Here is an 18,342-nt window from a genome sequence, read left to right as displayed (position 1 = left end):
GAATGGGTCTCCCTTAGTCTTTGCCTGTGCCTTCCAAGCAAAAGCTGCCAAAAATTAGGATGGAGGAACTTGCAATGCTGGCCACAAGGACCATGGTGACCCTGGTGGTATAGTGGTGGTGGAGGCTGAGGAAAAGGAGAAGAGCAAAAAACAGCCGAAATGAGGAATCGTATACCCATGTGTGGGTGTGAAGCGGTGCATGGGAATGCACCTCCCGAAATAACACAGTGGATTTGACTTTATGTTACTCTGCTGTCATTTAGTGGTGATGAGAAGTCTGGCCCAATCCAGCCCTTGTTCATTTTGATAAGGGTCAGCTTGTCAGCATTATCAGTTGACAGGCGAGTGCGCTTATCAGTTATAATTCCCCCAGCCGCACTAAAAACACGCTCCGATAACACGCTAGCGGCAGGGAAGGCCAGGACCTCCAAGGTATACACAGCGAGTTCATTCCAAGTGTCCAGCTTGGATACCTGATAATTAAAAGGCACAGAGGAATCACGGAGGACGCTGGTACGGTCGGCAAGGTACTCCCTCACCATCTTTTGAAACTTTCCACTCCTTGTGAAAGTACCCCGTGCCTCAGGGCCTGTAAGCTGGGCGGGTCTCAGAAAACTGTCCCAGAAGGTTGACAGTGTTCCCCTGCTTCTTCTGGATCGGAGTTGCTTCTCTCTCGCCTGTAAGCCTTGGTTGGGCAACGAACTGTGATCTCTGCCGCTAGCGTGTTCAGACGGGAATTTTTTTTAACAGTTCTGCAGCAATGGCCTTCTGGTACTGCCCCATTTTTGTACACCTCTCCATCTCAGGAATAAGAGAGTGAAAGTTCTACTTGTAGTGGGGGTTTAAAAGTGTCACCAACCAGTAATGACTGTCACCCAACATATTGACAACGCGAGGGTCACGGTTAAGGCAGCGTAACATAAAGTCAGCCATGCATGCCAGACTGGTAACGGGCAAGACTTCCGTGTCCTCACCAAGATGACGACTGACCATGCTCTCCTCCTCCTCCCCCCTGTCCTCAGGCCACCCACGCTGAACCGACGGTATGACAGTTGTACAGGTACTACCGTCTACAGCACATGATACCAGCTCCTGTTCTTCCTCCTCCTCCTTCTCTCCCTCATTCTCCCCCAATGCACTTTGGGATGAGATGAGGCTGGGATGTGTGTAATTGCCCGCTATGGCTTCTTGATCCATGTCATCATACTCTGGCTGCAATGCCTCCTCTTTAATTCTCTGCACAGAGCACTGCTAAAGACAGACAAGTGGGATGCTGACGCTAATGATGGCGTCATCACCACTCACCATCTTGGTGGACTCCTCAAAGTTTGTCAGGATGGTACATATGTCAGACATCCAGGTCCACTCTTGAGGTCTTATGTGTGGAGTCTGAACTGATTACCGACGGCCTTGTTGATGCTGGTACTCCACAACTGCTCTCTTCTGCTCATCAAATCTTTTGCAACATGTGGAGGGTAGAGTTCCAACGTGTGGGGACATCACACACCAGTCGGTGTGCTGGAAGCTGCAAATGCTGTTGCAACATAGCAAGGGCGGCGGAAGCTGTAGCCGACTTGCAAAAATGAGCTGACAGGAGGCGTACTTTGACGAGTAGATCTGGCAACTCGGGGTACGATTTAAGAAACCGTTGAACCATGAGGTTAAGCACATGAGCCAGGCATGGTAGTGTGTGATCTCGCCTCGCCTCAGAGGCGCCACCAGGTTTCGGCCATTGTCACACACGACCATGCCTGGATGTAGGTACAGCGGTCTCAGCCACATATCTGCCTGCTCTTTCACAGCTGTCCACAACTCACAAGCAGTGTGAGGTTTATCACCTAAGATTATGAGTTTCAGTACAGCTTGTTGCCCCTTTGCTGAGGCACTACTGCAGTGCTTACAGTTTGTAACTGATGTGGTGATATCTGAGATGGAGGCTGAACATGAGAAGGAGAAGAAGGATGATGTGCAGGAGCTGTACACTGTGGGGGCAACTCTGACTGACATAGGGCCCGCAATTCTCGGTGTGGGTAGGCATGTGTTCCGTGCCAAGATCCGACTGGGTCCCGGCTTCCACTATGTTTACCCATTGTGCCGTCAGGGAGAGTACCATCCCTGGCCACAAGCACTTGTCCACATATCCGTTGTCAGGTGGACTCTCCTATTAACTGCGTTGTTGAGGGCACGGCAGATGTTTTGGGACACATGCTTGTGTAGTGCGGGGATGGCACACTGGGAAAAATAGTGTCGGCTGGGGACCGAATACTGAGGGATGGCCACCTCCATAAGGTTGCGGAAGGATTCCATCTCCACAAGCCTAAAAGGCAGCATTCCAACGCAAGCAGTCGTGAAATGTGCGAATTTAGTATTGAGGCCTGTGGGGCGTTGGCTACGAATTTGCGCTTTCGATCAAAGGTCTGGGATATGGACAATTGAACGCTGCTGTGGGACGTGGACATGGACTTTGATGAGGTTTCTTGAGAAACTGCCATAATAAGTGAAGACTTATAGGAGGGGGCATCTTTGCATGCAGTATGGACAGGGTATTGCCTAGCACGCACTACAGGGGGTTCTCTTACACGCACAACAGCGGAATAAGCAGTGGTGACCCCCGCTGACACTGTTCGTGGACCCTGGGGTTCACCCCACAAAGTCAGGTGCTTTGCTGACATGTGCCTGATCATGCTGGTGGTGGTCAGGTTGGTAGTTTTGTCACCCCTGCTGATCCTGGCCTGGCCGATGGTACAAATGGCCTTTTTGGGGTTATCAGCAGAGTCTTTAAAAAAATTCCAGACTCTGGAAGACCTACTGGTTGTACTGGCAACGTCCCTCGTATTGGTGTTACGGGGAACGGTTGCCTGCCTTCTGTCTGTGGCCACCACACTGCTTCTTCCTGCCTGTTGGGGTACTCTGCCTCCCTCCCCCTGTGTGCTGCTGGCCTCGCTCTGCGTGTCCTCCTGCTCCTTTGGGTCAGTTACTAGATCATCCACCACCTCCTTCTCTTCCACTTCTGCACCACGGTCCTCCTCCTCACTTTGTGGCAATTGTGTCTCGTCATCGTCAACCTTCCTGTGGCTGTGGCTGTTCAAATAATAAAAAGGAGATTAGAACCATGGAAAAGGAAAACCACAGTTACAGTTTTCTGGCCAACACCAGATTCTTTTAAACAGATATATTTGTGTCTGAACAGTCAGCGAGACACTCAAACTGTTTTTTTTATGTAAAAAAGGCAAAAAGGTGGATTACATCCTGATTTGAACCGTCGAAGAGGAAAATCACAGTTCTAGTTCTTTGGCCTACACCAGAATCTTTTAAACATATATATTTGTGTCTGAACAGTCAGCGAGACACTGAAACTGTTTTTTTTTTAAGGAAAAAAGGCAAAAAGGTGGATAACACCCTGATTTGAACCATGGAAGAGGAAAACCACAGTTATAGTTCTCTGGCCTACACCAGAATCTTTTAAACAGATATATTTGTGTCTGAACAGTCAGCGAGACACTGAAACTGTTTTTTTTTATGAAAAAAAGGCAAAAAGGTGGATAACACCCAGATTTGAACTGTGGAAGAGGAAAACCACAGTTCTAATTTCTTGGCGTATACCAGACTTTTTTAAATAGATATATTTGTGTCTGAACAGTCAGCGAGACACTCAAACTGTTTTTTTTATGGAAAAAAAGCAAGCATGTGGATTTTACAGAGATTTGAACCGTAGAACTGCAAAACCACAGTTCTAGTTATCCGGCCGAAACCAGACTCTTTTAAACAGATATATTTGTGTCTGAACACTCACGGACACACTCAATTTTTTTTTTGGAGGGGGAAATACCAAAAGGTTAATAAGACCGGTGTTTGTACCGTCTGACTGAAAAAAAAAAAGAGGATTTGAGGATTTAGATGAAAAAAAATGGATTTTTCCTGGCCCCTGAGACCTGGGGCTAAGTCTAGCAATTTGAGCAGCAGCAGCACACAGGAGTGTAATGCAGTGTTTGTTGGTATAACCACTGCGTCTCTTATACAGCCTGCCTGCCTGCCTGATATCTGGGATGGATATTAGTCCTCAGAAGGACTGTTTGTTTGATTTTGCAGGCTTTAGAGACCCTACACTACCTATTTCACAGTATAAATCTCTCCCTAGCTCAGCAGCACACTCCCTACACTGTCTGATCCAGAGCGACTGTGTCCAAGATGGCGGCGCCTGGTTTTAAATACTCGAGGTGACGCTGTGCGGCCAGCCAATCGCTGTAATGTCCACAACCAACATGGCTGCGGCATTACAGTGACTGTCTGGCAATCCCTGCATGTTCATTGGCTCTGTAAAGAGTGCCAAACATGCAGGGCGGCGACCCGAGCTCCCGCCCGAGTAACCTGAAAATGCTCGGTGCTCAACAAACATCCCGAGTAGTGAGATGCTCGGGCGCGTACCGAGCAGTGTCGAGCATGCGTGCTCAACACTCTAGCCCAGCTCTATGTGTCTTTAAATTATTATTGGGGTTTTTCCCAAATTTTGGCAGCCCTTGCAGTCACTGCATGGGTATTATCACTATAAGAGACCCTCTCCTTTATAATGGGAATTTTTTTTTATTAAGACCCTCCTCTATGTCTCTCTCCAAAGGGGTATTGGGGTGCGTCCAAATTTTTTCCAGCCTTTGCAGTCACTGCATACGAAATAACAGTACAGGAAGCCCACTCTTTAGTAATGGGAACAACAAAGCATAGCCTACTGCTGGCCCTATAAGAGTAGTAAGGGCCACCTGATGGCCCTATAAAAATAGTGTTTGTGACTTTCAGAGTCTCTCCTTCATAAATGAAACAGGATGTGTCTGATCATGTCTCACACACCACATGACTAGATAAGGTTGTAAAATGTTAAAATGACATTTATGGGTGAATCCATTTTTCACTGTTGAAAGCAATGCAAAAGTTCAAAAATGCATCAAAAATGCTACGTGTGAACATAGCCCAAGGTGTGGAGGAGCATTTATGTTTCTGGTCATTTATTTTCCCGTATATACAAGTCATTACCCTGGAAAGGATATTCCTTAACATATTTTCCAGTGATATGGGAGTCAGAGATGCTTCCAGGGGTCTTGCCCATGCTGTTCCCATGTCACTTGAGCACTGTTGTGAAACCGATTGGGCAATTTTTAGGCCCTCTGAAGACCACCGGGCGGAAGGGGGGTGCCAATAAAATGCTTGTTTCCCATAGCCTTACATTGGGCTCATTGCTCGGACCAAGCACTTCAGCATTTCAATTTGCTTGACCAAAGCATGTTAGTGATCACTCATCACTAGTGTTTATGATGCCTGTAGGCCTACCTTTATTTATTTATTTTACTCATTTATATAGCGCCATTAATTCCACAGCGCTTTACAGACATTATGGGTACTGTCCCCATTGGGGCTCACAATCTAAATGCCGTATCTGTATGTCTTTGGAATGTGGTAGGAAACCCACAAAAACATGGGGAGAACAAACAAACTCCTTGCAGATGTTGTCTTTGGTGGGATTTGAACCCAGGACCCCAGTCCTGCAGTGCTAACCACTGAGCCACCGTGATGCCCTTTAACATTTTGTATGATATACAGTGTGTTCATGTATACCCCCCAGGGGTAAATGTTTTTCAGCCCATGCACTTAGGGTATTACCAGTATAGGAGAGCCACTCCTTAACAATGGTAACAATTGTTTGAATGAGGACCTCCTCTAAGGGGTATTGGAGTGAGTCCTAATTTTTGGGAGGCTTTGCAGTCACTACATAGGCAATAACAGTATAGGAGACCTGCTCCTTGAAAATGGGAACATTTTTTTTGCTGAGACCCTTCTCTATGTCTCTTCATACGGGTATTTGAGTGCATTCTAATTTTTGGCAGCCCTTGCAGTCACTGCATACTCAATATCAGTATAACAGATCCACTCCTTTATAATTGGAACATTTTTTAACTGAGGGCCTCCTCTATGACTCTTTAAAGGGATATTGGGATGCATCCTAATTTTTGGCAGCCCTTGCAGTCACTGCATATGCAATACCAGTATAGGCAACCCAATCCTCTATAATGGGAAACATTTTTTTACTGAGGCCCTCCTCTATGACACTTCAAAGGAGAATTGGGGTGCATCCTAATTTTTGGCAGCCTTTGCAGTCACTGCATACGCAATACCAGTTTAGGAGACCCGCTCCTTTATACCGGGAACATTTTTTTTTTACTGAGGCCCTCCTCCATGACTCTTCAAAGGGGTATTAGAGTGCGTCCTAATTTTTGTCAGCCCTTGCAATCACTACATACGCAATACCAGTATAGGAGACCCGCTCCTTTATAATGGTAATATTTTTTTTTACTGATGCCCTCCTCTATGACCCTTCAAAGTGGTATTGGGCTGCGTCCTAATTTTTGGCAGCCCTTGCAGTCACCACATAGGGAATAACAGTATAGGAGACCTGCTCCTTTATAATGGGAATTATTTTTTTTCTGAGGCCCTTCTCTATTTGTCTTCAAATTGGTATTGGAGTTTTTCCAAAATTTAGGCAGCCGTTGCAGTCACTGCATACGCAATAACTATATAGCAGAACCGCTCCTTTATAATGGGAACTTTATTTTACATTATTTTACTGAGGCCCTCCTCTATTTGTCTTCAAATTGGTATTGGGTTTTTTCCAAAATTTAGGCAGCCGTTGCAGTCACTGCGTACTCAATAACTGTATAGCAAAACCGCTCCTTTATAATAGGAACATTTTTTTACTGAGGTTCTCTTCTATTTGTCTTCAAATTGGTATCGGAGTTTTTCCAAAATTACGCAGTCATTTCAGTCACTGCATACGCAATAACAGTATAAGAGACCCGATCCTTAATAATGGCAACAACAAAGCAAAGTCAGCTGATGATCCTCTAACAATAGTGAGGGCCGACTGCTGGCCTGTTAACAAGAGTAAGGGCCACCTGATGGCAGTATAAAAGGCCCTATAAAAATAAGTTTTGTGACTTTCAGAGTCCCTCCATGCAATGCAAAAGTGCAGAAGCGCATCATAAAAGTTATGTGTGAACATAGCCCAAGGTGTGGAGGAGGATTTTTGTTTTTGGTTATTTATTTTGCCTTATATACACGTTATTACCCTGGAAGGATGTTCCTTAACATCTTCTACAGGAAAATCCATTTTCAATTTTGTATGTTTTATTGTGAGTCTATAAAGTGTCGTAATACTCTGACAACATTGTTCACAGCAATGACCTGGGAGTCAAAGATGCTTCCAGGGGTCTTCCTCATGCTGTTCCCATGTCACTTGAGCACGGTTCTCATCGATTATGGCAATTTTTAGGCCCCCTAAAGACCTCTGGGGGGGAGGGCGCCGGAAAAATGCTTGAGTTTCCCATAGACTTGCATTGGGCTTGTTGCTCGGGTCGAGCACCCGAACATTCCAATTTGCTCAACCTGAACAACGAGCACCTGAGCATTTTAGTGCTCACTCATCACTACTGCACACAGCTGAATTTCAGCAGCACTAATGACAAACTGAGAACTCTTCCATGTTAGTAACAGAAGATTTTTTTTTTTTAGTGTGGATGAGGCCTTAATAACATACAAGATATGCGCCAAACAATTTCAAACTGAGATCTCCCCTACTCTATCACGTTGGTAACAGAAGAAAATATTTTTTCAGTGCGGATGAGGGCTGTACAACATAGAAGATATGCTGCAAACAATTTCAGATTCAGATCTATGCTGCTGTATCACGTTTGTCACAGAAGAAATAAATAGTTTTTTTTACTCTGCATGAGCGATGCATACAGTTGAATTTCACTGCCACAAAATGACAATGTGAGATATGGCTTGCTGTATCATAGTAGCAACTTAAAAAAATGTTATTTTTACTCTTCAACAGCTCTGCACACTGCTGAATTTCAGCGTCACTATATGAAAAGGTGAGATATGACTTGCTGTATCACATTACTCACAGAAAAAAATAGATTTTTTTTACTCTGCATACAGCTGAATTACAACGCCATAAAATGACAAAATGTCTTATGGCATGCTGCGTCACGTTAGTCACAGAAAAAAATGGATTTTTAAACTCTACTTGTGCATGGAGCACAATAGAAGCTGTGCACAACAGACTTCTCTGAAATGTGCCCTGCTGTCTTTGTGTTGATCTCAGTAATGGCACAAGAAAAAAACCTGCTGGAAGGTTGATTTCACAGCCACATCAGACACTAGCTACAGTCATGGCCAAAAGTATTGAGAATGAGACAAATAGCAATTTTTCCAAAGTTTACTGCTTCATTTTTTGTAATGGCAATTTGCATATACTCCTGAATGTCAAAGAGTGATCAGCTTAACAGCAATTACTGTACTTGCAAAGTCAATATTTGCCCAGAAAATGAACTTTAACCCCCAAAACACATTTCAACATCATTGCGGTCCTGCCTTAAAAGGAGCAGCTTACATCGTTTTAGTGATTGATGCTTAACACAGGTGTGGGTGTTGATGAGGACAGGGCTGGCGATCAATCAGTCATGATTAAGTAAGAATGACATCACTGGACACTTTAAAAGGAGGCTGGTTCTTGGTATCATTGTTTCTCTTCAGTTAACCATGGTTATCTCTAAAGAAACATGTGCAGCCATCATTGCACTGCACAAAAATGACCTAACAGGGAAGAGTATCGCAGCTACAAAGATTGCACCTCAGTCAACAATCTATCGCATCATCAAGAACTTCAAGGAGAGAGCTTCCATTGTTGTCAAAAAGGCTCCAGGGCGCCCAAGAAAGACCAGCAAGCGCCAGGACCGTATCTTAAAACTATTTCAGCTGCAGGATCGGACTACCAGCAGTGCCGAGCTTGCTCAGGAATGGCAGCAGGCTGGTGTGAGTGCTTCTGCACGCACTGTGAGGCGGAGACTCTTTGAGCAAGGGCTGGTTTCAAGGAGGGCAGCAAAGAAGCCACTTCTCTCCAGAAAAAACATCAGGGACCGACTGATATTCTGCAAAAGGTACAGGGAGTGGACTGCTGAGGACTGGGGCAAAGTCATTTTCTCTGATGAATCCCCTTTTCGATTGTTTGGGACATCTGGAAAACAGCTTATTCGGAGAAGAAGAGGTGAGCGCTACCACCAGTCTTGTCTCATGCCAACTGTAAAGCATCCTGAAACCATTCATGTGTGGGGTTGCTTCTCAGCCAAGGTAATCGGCTCACTCACAGTCTTGCCTAAAAACACAGCCATGAATAAAGAATGGTACCAGAATGTCCTCCAAGAGCAACTTCTCCCAACCGTCCAAGAGCAGTTTGGCGCCCAAAAATGCCTTTTCCAGCATGATGGAGCACCTTGCCATAAAGCAAAGGTGATAACAAAATGGCTCATGGAACAAAACATAGAGATTTTGGGTCCATGGCCTGGAAACTCCCCAGATCTTAATCCCATTGAGAACTTGTGGTCAATCATCAAGAGACGGGTGGACAAACAAAAACCAACAAATTTTGGCAAAATGCAAGCATTGATTATGCAAGAATGGACTGCTATCAGTCAGGATTTGGTCCAAAAGTTGATTGAGAGCATGCCAGGGAGAATTACAGAGGTCTTGAAGAAGAAGGGGCAACACTGCAAATATTGACTTGCTGCATTAACTCATTCTAACTGTCAATATAACCTATTGGTACTCATAATATGATTGCAATTATATTTCTGTATGTGATATAAACATCAGACAAACACTAATAAAAACCAGAGGCCAGCAGATCATGTGAAAATATAATTTTGGTGTCATTCTCAAAACTTTTGGCCATGACTGTATATAAACTATCTGACATAGAAGCAACCGCCTAGCTAACAAGATAAAATCTCTAATGAATCCAGAAGCAGCATCAGCAGTAGCCTCCGTGACCTGTTATAATGACAAAATGGCAATAAAACAACATGTTCGCTCTTTGTATAGAGAGGGATATGAGATTTCAGCAGCCAATTGCACAAGCAGAGCAGACAAAGTACAATAGACCCTATTCTGCTCATACTCTCTCCACAAACTTTGCCTGCCTAACTCCGGCTATCACCAGGATTAAGAATATATGCAGCTGGATTAGTCCTTAGAAGGACTGTTAGTTCAGATGTGTATATATACAAAAACCTCATGGAAACGTCAAAATGTCCGATAAAATACAGTAACAATATATAAAGCATTTACCATCATATACACATGTTACAAAGTAGGACTAGTAAGACCACACGTCAGAACTCAGAAGGAAAACAAGAAAAAAGGACAATAAAGTAGTCAAAAATATTGTAAAAGTATCAAATTTTATTGAAAATTACAAAATACCAGGTCACACAAAAGGCAGAAAATGGGCATGTGTGTGGGGGATCTTCTTAAAAATAGGGGGACACTAGAGGTCCAAAGACATGGTGGTGAATGGTAAATAGGGTTCAAGTATGGAGTATGGACATAAATAATCATCCTGCAGCCAAATATAGTGGCAAAACTCAGCACTTAAAAATTTGTACAACTACAATGACTGAAATATATATTCACTGCTCAAAAAAATAAAGGGGACACTTAAACAACACAATGTAGTTCCAAGTCAATAACACTTCTATGAAATCTACCTGTCCAGTTATGAAGCAACACTGATTGTGAATCAATTTTTCCTGCTGTTGTGCAAATGGAATAAACAACTGGTAGAAATTACCAAGATTAACAAGATACCCCCTATAAAGGAGTGGTTCTGCAGGTGGTGACCACAGACCATTTCTCTGTTCTCATCCTTTTTGGCTGTTGTTTTGGTCACTTTTTCATTTTGCCATTGCTCTCACCCCTAGAAGTATAATAGCATGAGGCGGTGTCTACAGTACAACCCACAGAAGTTGCTCAGGTAGTACAGTTCATCCAGGATGGCACATTAGTGTGAGCTCTGGCAAGAAGGGTAGCTGTGTCTGTCAGCACAGTGTCCACAGCATGGAGCAGATACCAGGAGATGTGGAGGGAGCCATAGGAGTGCAACAACCCAGCAGCAGGACCGTTACCTCCTCCTTTGTGCAAGGAGGAACAGGAGGAGCACTGCCAGAGCCCTGCAAATTGACCTCAAGCAGGCCACAAATGTGCATGTGTCTGCACAAATAGTTAGAAACCGACTCCATGAGGGTGGTATGAGGGCCCGACGTCCACAGATGGGGGTTGTGCTCATAACCTAACACTGTGCAGAACGCTTGGCATTTGCCACAGAACACCAGGATTGGCAAAGTTGCCATTGACGCCCTCTGCTCTTCACAGATGAAAGCAGGTTCACACTGAGCACATGTGACAGACGTGACAGAGTCTGGAGACGCAGTGGAGAGCGATCTGCTGCCTGCAACATCCTTCAGCATGACCGGTTTGGCAGTGGGTCAGTAATGGTGTGGGGTGGCATTTCTTTGGAGGGCCGCACAGCCCTCCATGTGCTCGCCAGATGTAGCCTGACTGCCATTAGGTACTGAGATGAGATCCTCAGACCAATTGTGAGACCATATGCTGGTGCGGTTGGCCCTGGGTTCCTCCTAATGCAGGATAATGCCAGACTTCATGTTGCTGGAGTGTGTCAGCAGTTCCTGCAAGATGAAAGCATTGAAGCTATGGACTGGCCCGTCCATTCCCCAGACCTGAATCTGATTGAGCACATCTGGGACATCATGTCTCGCTCCATCCACCAACGTCACGTTGCACCACAGACTGTCCAGAAGTTGGCGGATGCTTTAGTCCAGGTCTGGGAGAAGATCCCACAGGAGATCATCCTCAACCTCTTCAGGAGCATGCCCAGGCATTGTAGGGAGGTCATACAGGCACATGGAGGGCAAACACAATACTCAGCCTCATTTTGACTTGTTTTAGGGACATTAAATCAAAGTTGGATCAGCCTGTAGTGTGTTTTTCCACTTTAATTTTGGCGGTGACTCCAAATCCCAGCCTCCATTGGTTAATAAATTTGATTTCCATTGATGATTTGTGTGTGATTTTGTTGTCAGCACATTCAACTTTGTACAGAACAAAGTATTCAATGAGAATATTTCATTCATTCAGATCTAGGATGTGTTATTTAAGTGTTCCCTTTATTTTTTTGAGCAGTGTATATAGCAGCAACACAAAAGTGCTATTTACAAGTACTTTACCAGAAGTGGAAGACCACCAGGCAGACCTAACCGCACCCACCCCAACGGCCATTTCGGTAAGCCTTTGTCAGGGTATTGTAAGCGTGATGCAGCGTTTAAATAGAAAGTACAAATAATGTGGTCAGCCATGCGTCACCGGGGCAACCGCGGCAACAGCTGGCGCCCGCGGCACATGATCACCGAGGTCAAGATCACATGAGGATCACGTGTCCTGATGCCAGAGAGCACAGAAAATACAGATGGCTTTACGGCACAGCAGGGACCAGGCGCGCTTGCGTACTGGGCTAAATGGTCCACATAGGGTATAGTAAGTAAGTTACAGGTAAGTATAATTATTGTGTATACATAGCTATGGAATACCTAATACCTGACTAATAAACTGCCAATTCTCTCCCTAGCTCATCAGCAGCTCTCCCTACTCTGCCTATCTGAAGGGTAGACTGTGAAGAGCATAGGATCCCCTTGTCTGATATACTTGTAGACCTGATGACGCTATGAGGCCAACCAATCACTGTAATTCCACAACCAACATGGCATTACAGTGAGAGGCAGACAATCCCCACATGTTTATTTGCTGTTAAAACAGTGCCAAAAATGCGGGGCGTGGACTCTAGAACCCGCCCGAGCATCCTGGAAGTACTCGCCGAGCGCTGAGCATCTCGAACAGTGAGATGCTAGGGCGAGTACCGGATGCTTGCTCATCACTACTCAGCAACCCCGCCTGTGGAGGTACTGTGCAAAAAGCTGCTGTGTGTACTCTGCAACCCCACCTGTGGGAGTACTGTGCTAAAAACTGCTGTGTGTACTCAGCAGCCGTGTCAGTACGAGCAGTGTGCATAAAAAATAATTCTACTCTGCAATCATCTCATTGCCATTTGTAGGCCAAACAAATCATATTTCTGGACCGCTGTGTATTTTTTAATGGTGTGGCAAATTAATAAACCTCAGCAGACATTTCGCTTCCACTTGTAAGCCAAGCAAAAAAATTTTCTGGACTGCTGTGTCTTTTTTAGTTGTGTATCAAATAAATAAATCTCAGCAGCCATTTTTAGACCAAACAAATATTTTTTTCTAGACCGCTGTGTGTTTTCGAGTAGTATGGCAAATAAATAAATCTCAGTAGACATCTCGCTGCTATTTGTAGGCCAAACAAATAATTTTACTGGAACGCTGTGTGTTTTCTAGTAGTGTGGTGAATAAATAAATCTCAGCAACCATTTGCAGGATAAACAAATATTTTTTCTAGACCGCTGTGTGTTTTCTAGTAGTATGGCAAATAAATAAATCTCAATAGACATCTCGTTGCCATTTGTAGGCAAAACAAATAATTTTACTGGACCGCTGTGTCTATACGAGTAGTGTGGCAAAAAAATAAATCTACTCTTTACAGCACAAAATTTCAGGCCCCCATTCGCTCTGTGGGTACGATTTTAATTAACTTCTATGGGGGTACTCTACCCCTCTGTGGGTGAAATCTGTGGGGGTACTCTACCCCATGCTCTGTGGGTGAAATCTGTGGGGGTACTCTGCAGAGAGATCATTGAGTGAAATTTTTTATCAGCTTCTATGGGAGTACTCTGCCCCATGGTCTGGGGGAGAATTTTTAGCTAGCTTCTGTAGAAGGGGTACTCTGTGCCTTGCTCTGTAGGTGAAATTTTAATCAGTTTCTGTGAGAGGTACTCTGCCCCATGCTTTGCGTGTGAAATTTTTAACTGGACTGTCGGTGGAAAGTCTCGCGGTTGACCGCCAGCTCAATTCAAAATCACACTACCAGCTTTTCATCAGCGGCTGCTGTAATGTACGCTACTAGAGCTGAAATTTTGGAGCTAATGGGGAAATATGAAAACATGCTCTGCGGGTTGCATTTTTAATCCCCTCCTGTGCGGGTACTGTGTCCCATGCTCTGTGGGTGAAAATTGTAAGCTTCGCCTGTGGGGGTCCTGTGCTCCATGCTCTGTGGGTGAAATTTTTAATCAGCTTTTGTGAGGGTACTGTGCCCCATGCTCTCTGGATGAAATTTGTAATTAGCTTCCATGGGGATACTGTGCCCCATGGTCTTGGTGTGACATTTTTAAACAGTTGGTGTGGGGGTACTCTGCCCCATGCTTGTGGGTGAAATTTGTAAGCTGCTTCTGTGGGGGTAATGTGCCACATGCTCTGTGGGTGAAATTTGTAAGCTGCTTCTGTGTGGGTACTCTGCCCCATGGTCGGTGGGTGAAATTTTTTACTCAGCTTCTGTGTAGGTACTCTGCCCCATGCTCTATGAGTGAAATTTTTAATCAGCTTTTGTGGGGGTACTGTGTTCCACGGGGACATGGGGCTGAACTTTCACCATAGGGGTGAAATTTTTAACCAGCTTCTGTGGGCACTCTGTGGGTGAAACTAAACTTGTAAGATGCTTCTGTGGAGGTACTGTACTGTGTCCCATGGTCTGTGGGTGAAAATTGTAAGCTACTTCTGTGGGGGGTACTCTGCCCCATGGTCTGTGGGTGACATTTTTAATCAACTTCTGTGGCGTTATTCTGCTCCATTCTCTGTGGGTAAAATTTTTAATCAGCTTCTAGTGAATGGGATCCACTCAATTGGTGCTACAAATACAGTTTATATCTCTCTATCAAGAAGCTATTAATATGTATGGAATAAAGTGACAATGCTTTATCAGACGAACTAAAGACTCAAAATTGATAAAGAAATGGGTCAGCTCTTGTTATTGCCTTTAAGAGATCTGATTCTCTGATTTTCTTGTCAGTTCAGCTCATCTTGTTTTTCTTAAGATTACAAGAGTGACCTGTATAGTTACTTACAAATTGTCCTGTAAACCTATAGTTATCATGCATGTCCAAATCTGTCCAAAGTGACAAAGAACATCATTTCTATTCTCTACATATCAATTCCAGGAAAAACTCCCCAAATGTCCCTGAGATTGGAATGTACCATAAATGAGTGGTTAGCCAAGGTTGGCAGTTTCCCCAAGATTCTATGTGTGTGAAAGCATGTGTGAAGCCCAGCTGTGCTTGGTATCACAAATCCTAGAAGGGTGTATTGAAGGATTCCTCCACAAGAGGCCCCCGTACCATTCACACATCTCCACCTTCCACCTCAGACCACCAGAGGGAGCCCGTTAGGGAGATATAAAAGGGAAGGTGGAGCCAGGCAGCAGTCAGTCAGAGTCTGGTCTAGACTGGAGTTGACAGAAAGCAGTTAGTCTCTTGAGAGAGTTCCTGCAGTGTAAAAGCCTGAGAGAGGTTAGCCTGCAGTGGAGCAGAGTCTAGACTCTGTTGCAGCTCGGTGAAGTGAGCTTTAGGTGTGCCGGCGCCATAAGATCGGTGAAACGCGGCACGCTGCCGTTAGTTTTGAGTAGCCTATTGAGGGTCCGAGTAGGCTGAAGGCAAAAGAGTAGAGAGTTAGTTCATAGGGGGCAGAGGCGCTTAATTAGCTCACCCCAAAGAAGAAGTAGTTACCGGACACCGGGTCCGAAGCTTGCCGGTATCTCCACGGCCCAGTAAGATAAACCGGAATCCCTGGAGAACTACAGGTCCCAGGATCGCTAAAGTGCTGATACGTACCAGAGCCAGGAGACACATAGGCCCCGTAAGTTGGGAGCGTGTAATCCAAGAGAAGGCCCTACCACAAGTTCAGCCAGTGCAGGACAGAGACAAAGTTAGGCCTAGCTCCAGGCAGGTCAGAAACTTACTACGCAGAAGCCAGAACCAGGAGGCCCAAAACCTGCTCATTGGGGAGGATCCGGACATACACCCTTCACTCTACAGTGCCCCCTGGGAGTGCCTGAAATTCCACCTATAAAAGGTATTGAAATGACTATTGTGTCCGTCCCTGTTCTTCCTCTGGCCCGGCGGAGTCTCTTTGTCCTGCATCCCCATTCCTATACTGCCCTGAGGCCCAGCTTTACCTGTGGGGAGCTATACCATCAAGCTGCCTTATCACCGGCCTCAGTGGACTGCGCAGCGCTGGTGATCCTCACCAGAAGCCACAGGTGGCGTCACAAACTCTTTCTTTCATAAACTTTACGATTATCAACCCCTTTTTTTTTAAAGAGCGACCCCAGGGTACGGGCCCGGGAGCCGACCACCGCAACATCCCTAAAGGCCAGGCCAAAGGCCCGTGTACCGCGTTATCTCCATTCCCCTGGGCTGGTCACATGTATCCCACACCATTTATCACAGTGACCTAATAATGGTTGGACAAGTAATTATTCTAACCCAAATGTCTGCCAAGTACCATATGTTGTTGATGCAATTTTACATAATCCTTCCCCTTACAAAATGCTATAAAACCTTGGGGTATCTATTAATAAATCAGAACATTCTTTTGAGACAGTCCTGAGTGATTTTTGTCTTATTTGAACATTCTCACCTGAGATCTCAAGTCATCCTAATCTACCTGAGAGAAGTAAGATCCCAACCATCTTCAACAAATTTAAACTGTATATCAATAAATATAGTAGATAGACAGAATCAGAAGATTTAAGTGACAGTGCATAAGAATAGATCAAGTATCAAGTCTATACAGATCAATTGAACAGAATGACAGTGCATGTGAAAGAATCATGTATGGTATACAAAGGAATCATAGAAGATGGAAAAAGGAACCTCAAGCTGAGGGATGACTAGGTGAAGCCAGAGATCAGACCAACAGTGTGACACCAAAAAAGGATATGTTTGCCGCCAAGCTACATGTACCCCAAAGAGAATTCCTGACGTGCATTTCGCCACTGCGCTCTTAAATGAGGGATGATGCAGGAAGAGACATGTCCGCCTTATATGCACCAACTGGCCAATGGGGACATGAATTGGGGGAGCCAAAACAGCTGTGTGAACCGGATAGGACCATAGATGCTCTACCGGTGCCACGTCTGTAGCGTCCGAGGTGCTTCAATAGGAGCACGGAGGTGGCTACGGACTGCGTTCCACCATGGAACGCAGGCAGTGACGGAAACGGTTGGCTTACCAGATGCTGGGCAGGGAGGGAACTAAGTATAATAATGCGTGGAACGCAAACATAGGATACAGCTAAAGGTTGTTATAGAAGAGAAAGTGACACGTGCATATAAATAGAACTAACATCAATATTCAGACAATCAGAGAATGTGGAAATACACAGCCATAAGGGAAAATATCACAACCAAAGAGGAAAAGGATAGCCTTGGAGAAATGTATATACAAATAATGAACCAAATGGGAAAACCCATATAATTATCCCTAGGCTAAAACTCTAATAGCTGAATGTGATACAAAAGAACTTATGCTGACTGTTATGTAATATTATGTAATATTACTGTTATGTAATATTACAGCTCTGCTACTAACCAGAACTCTCAATCAAGTAAGAGAGCTCCTCTCTATGTACAACCCTCCTCCCCCCAGAAACTAGGAAATTAGGAGACTGCAGAGTTGTGAGCCACTCAAGAGACAACTTAAAAATAACTCTGGAAGCTTCAGAAATTTTGACTTTGGAGTATTAAAATAGTATAGCAACAAGCTGGAGAACAACTGCTATATTTATATACTTTAACTCAATTAACCATTAAACATAATATTTTGAAATACGCACGCAATATATAGCAATTGATCTTGAATACTTATCTATATTTTAATTAATTATTTTTGTAAAACATTGCGGAAGTTGTTGCTGTTACATTATACCATGATATATTAATGTAATATACAGTAAACAGCCTGAAGTTATATTGTATAAAGATTTATTACATTACCTCTTTTGACAGTAGTTTCCACAGAGGAATGACCTTCACTGTAATTGTGTTTAGTCCACAGATCCGTTGTCTGCCCAAATATAATACAAGTAATAACTGTACAATAGCCGTATGACATAGATCTATAATGCTATGTGGTAATCTAGTTTTATCTTAATAAAGCCATATCACTGTAAAATGCAAAGTTATGTAGGTATCCAATATAATTGGTTTAATTTCCTATTAGATTTAAAGGGCTCTTCTTGCTGTCAATGATAAAAAACCTTATCAATCATGAAACTGTATGTCTTATTACAACAAAGCTCTTTTTTCTACCTATATAACCAGTTTTCACCTTCTGGATATGAACAATGAATGTTTTTATCCACTGAGAGCAATCAGAGATATTCATAAGTGACAGCAATTAATGCACTAACTTTTCATTTTACAATCAATCTGCTTTAATTATATAAAAAAACTGGAAAAGCAGCATAACATAATTTC

General features: G+C 44.1%; 1 protein-coding gene across 4 annotated transcripts in view; it reads right to left on the bottom strand.

Annotated features, from left to right (window-relative positions):
* Positions 1 to 18,342, bottom strand: part of LOC141259330 (probable cation-transporting ATPase 13A4) — a 1,218,891-nt gene that overhangs the window by 939,512 nt on the left and 261,037 nt on the right. For all 4 annotated transcript variants that reach the window (XM_073675148.1, XM_073675147.1, XM_073675149.1 and 1 more), the window contains exon 6: positions 17,860 to 17,929. In XM_073675148.1, the coding sequence (XP_073531249.1) occupies positions 17,860 to 17,929 (70 nt within the window). The remainder of the gene's footprint in view (positions 1 to 17,859; positions 17,930 to 18,342) is intronic.

This window comes from Phyllobates terribilis, unplaced genomic scaffold (assembly GCF_046119375.1).
Source record: "Phyllobates terribilis strain yellow unplaced genomic scaffold, ASM4611937v1 Scaffold_3__8_contigs__length_932513732, whole genome shotgun sequence".
Taxonomy (NCBI): Eukaryota; Metazoa; Chordata; class Amphibia; order Anura; family Dendrobatidae; genus Phyllobates; species Phyllobates terribilis.
Note: the sequence above shows the minus strand (reverse complement) of the source record. Positions and strands in the feature narration are given on the sequence as shown.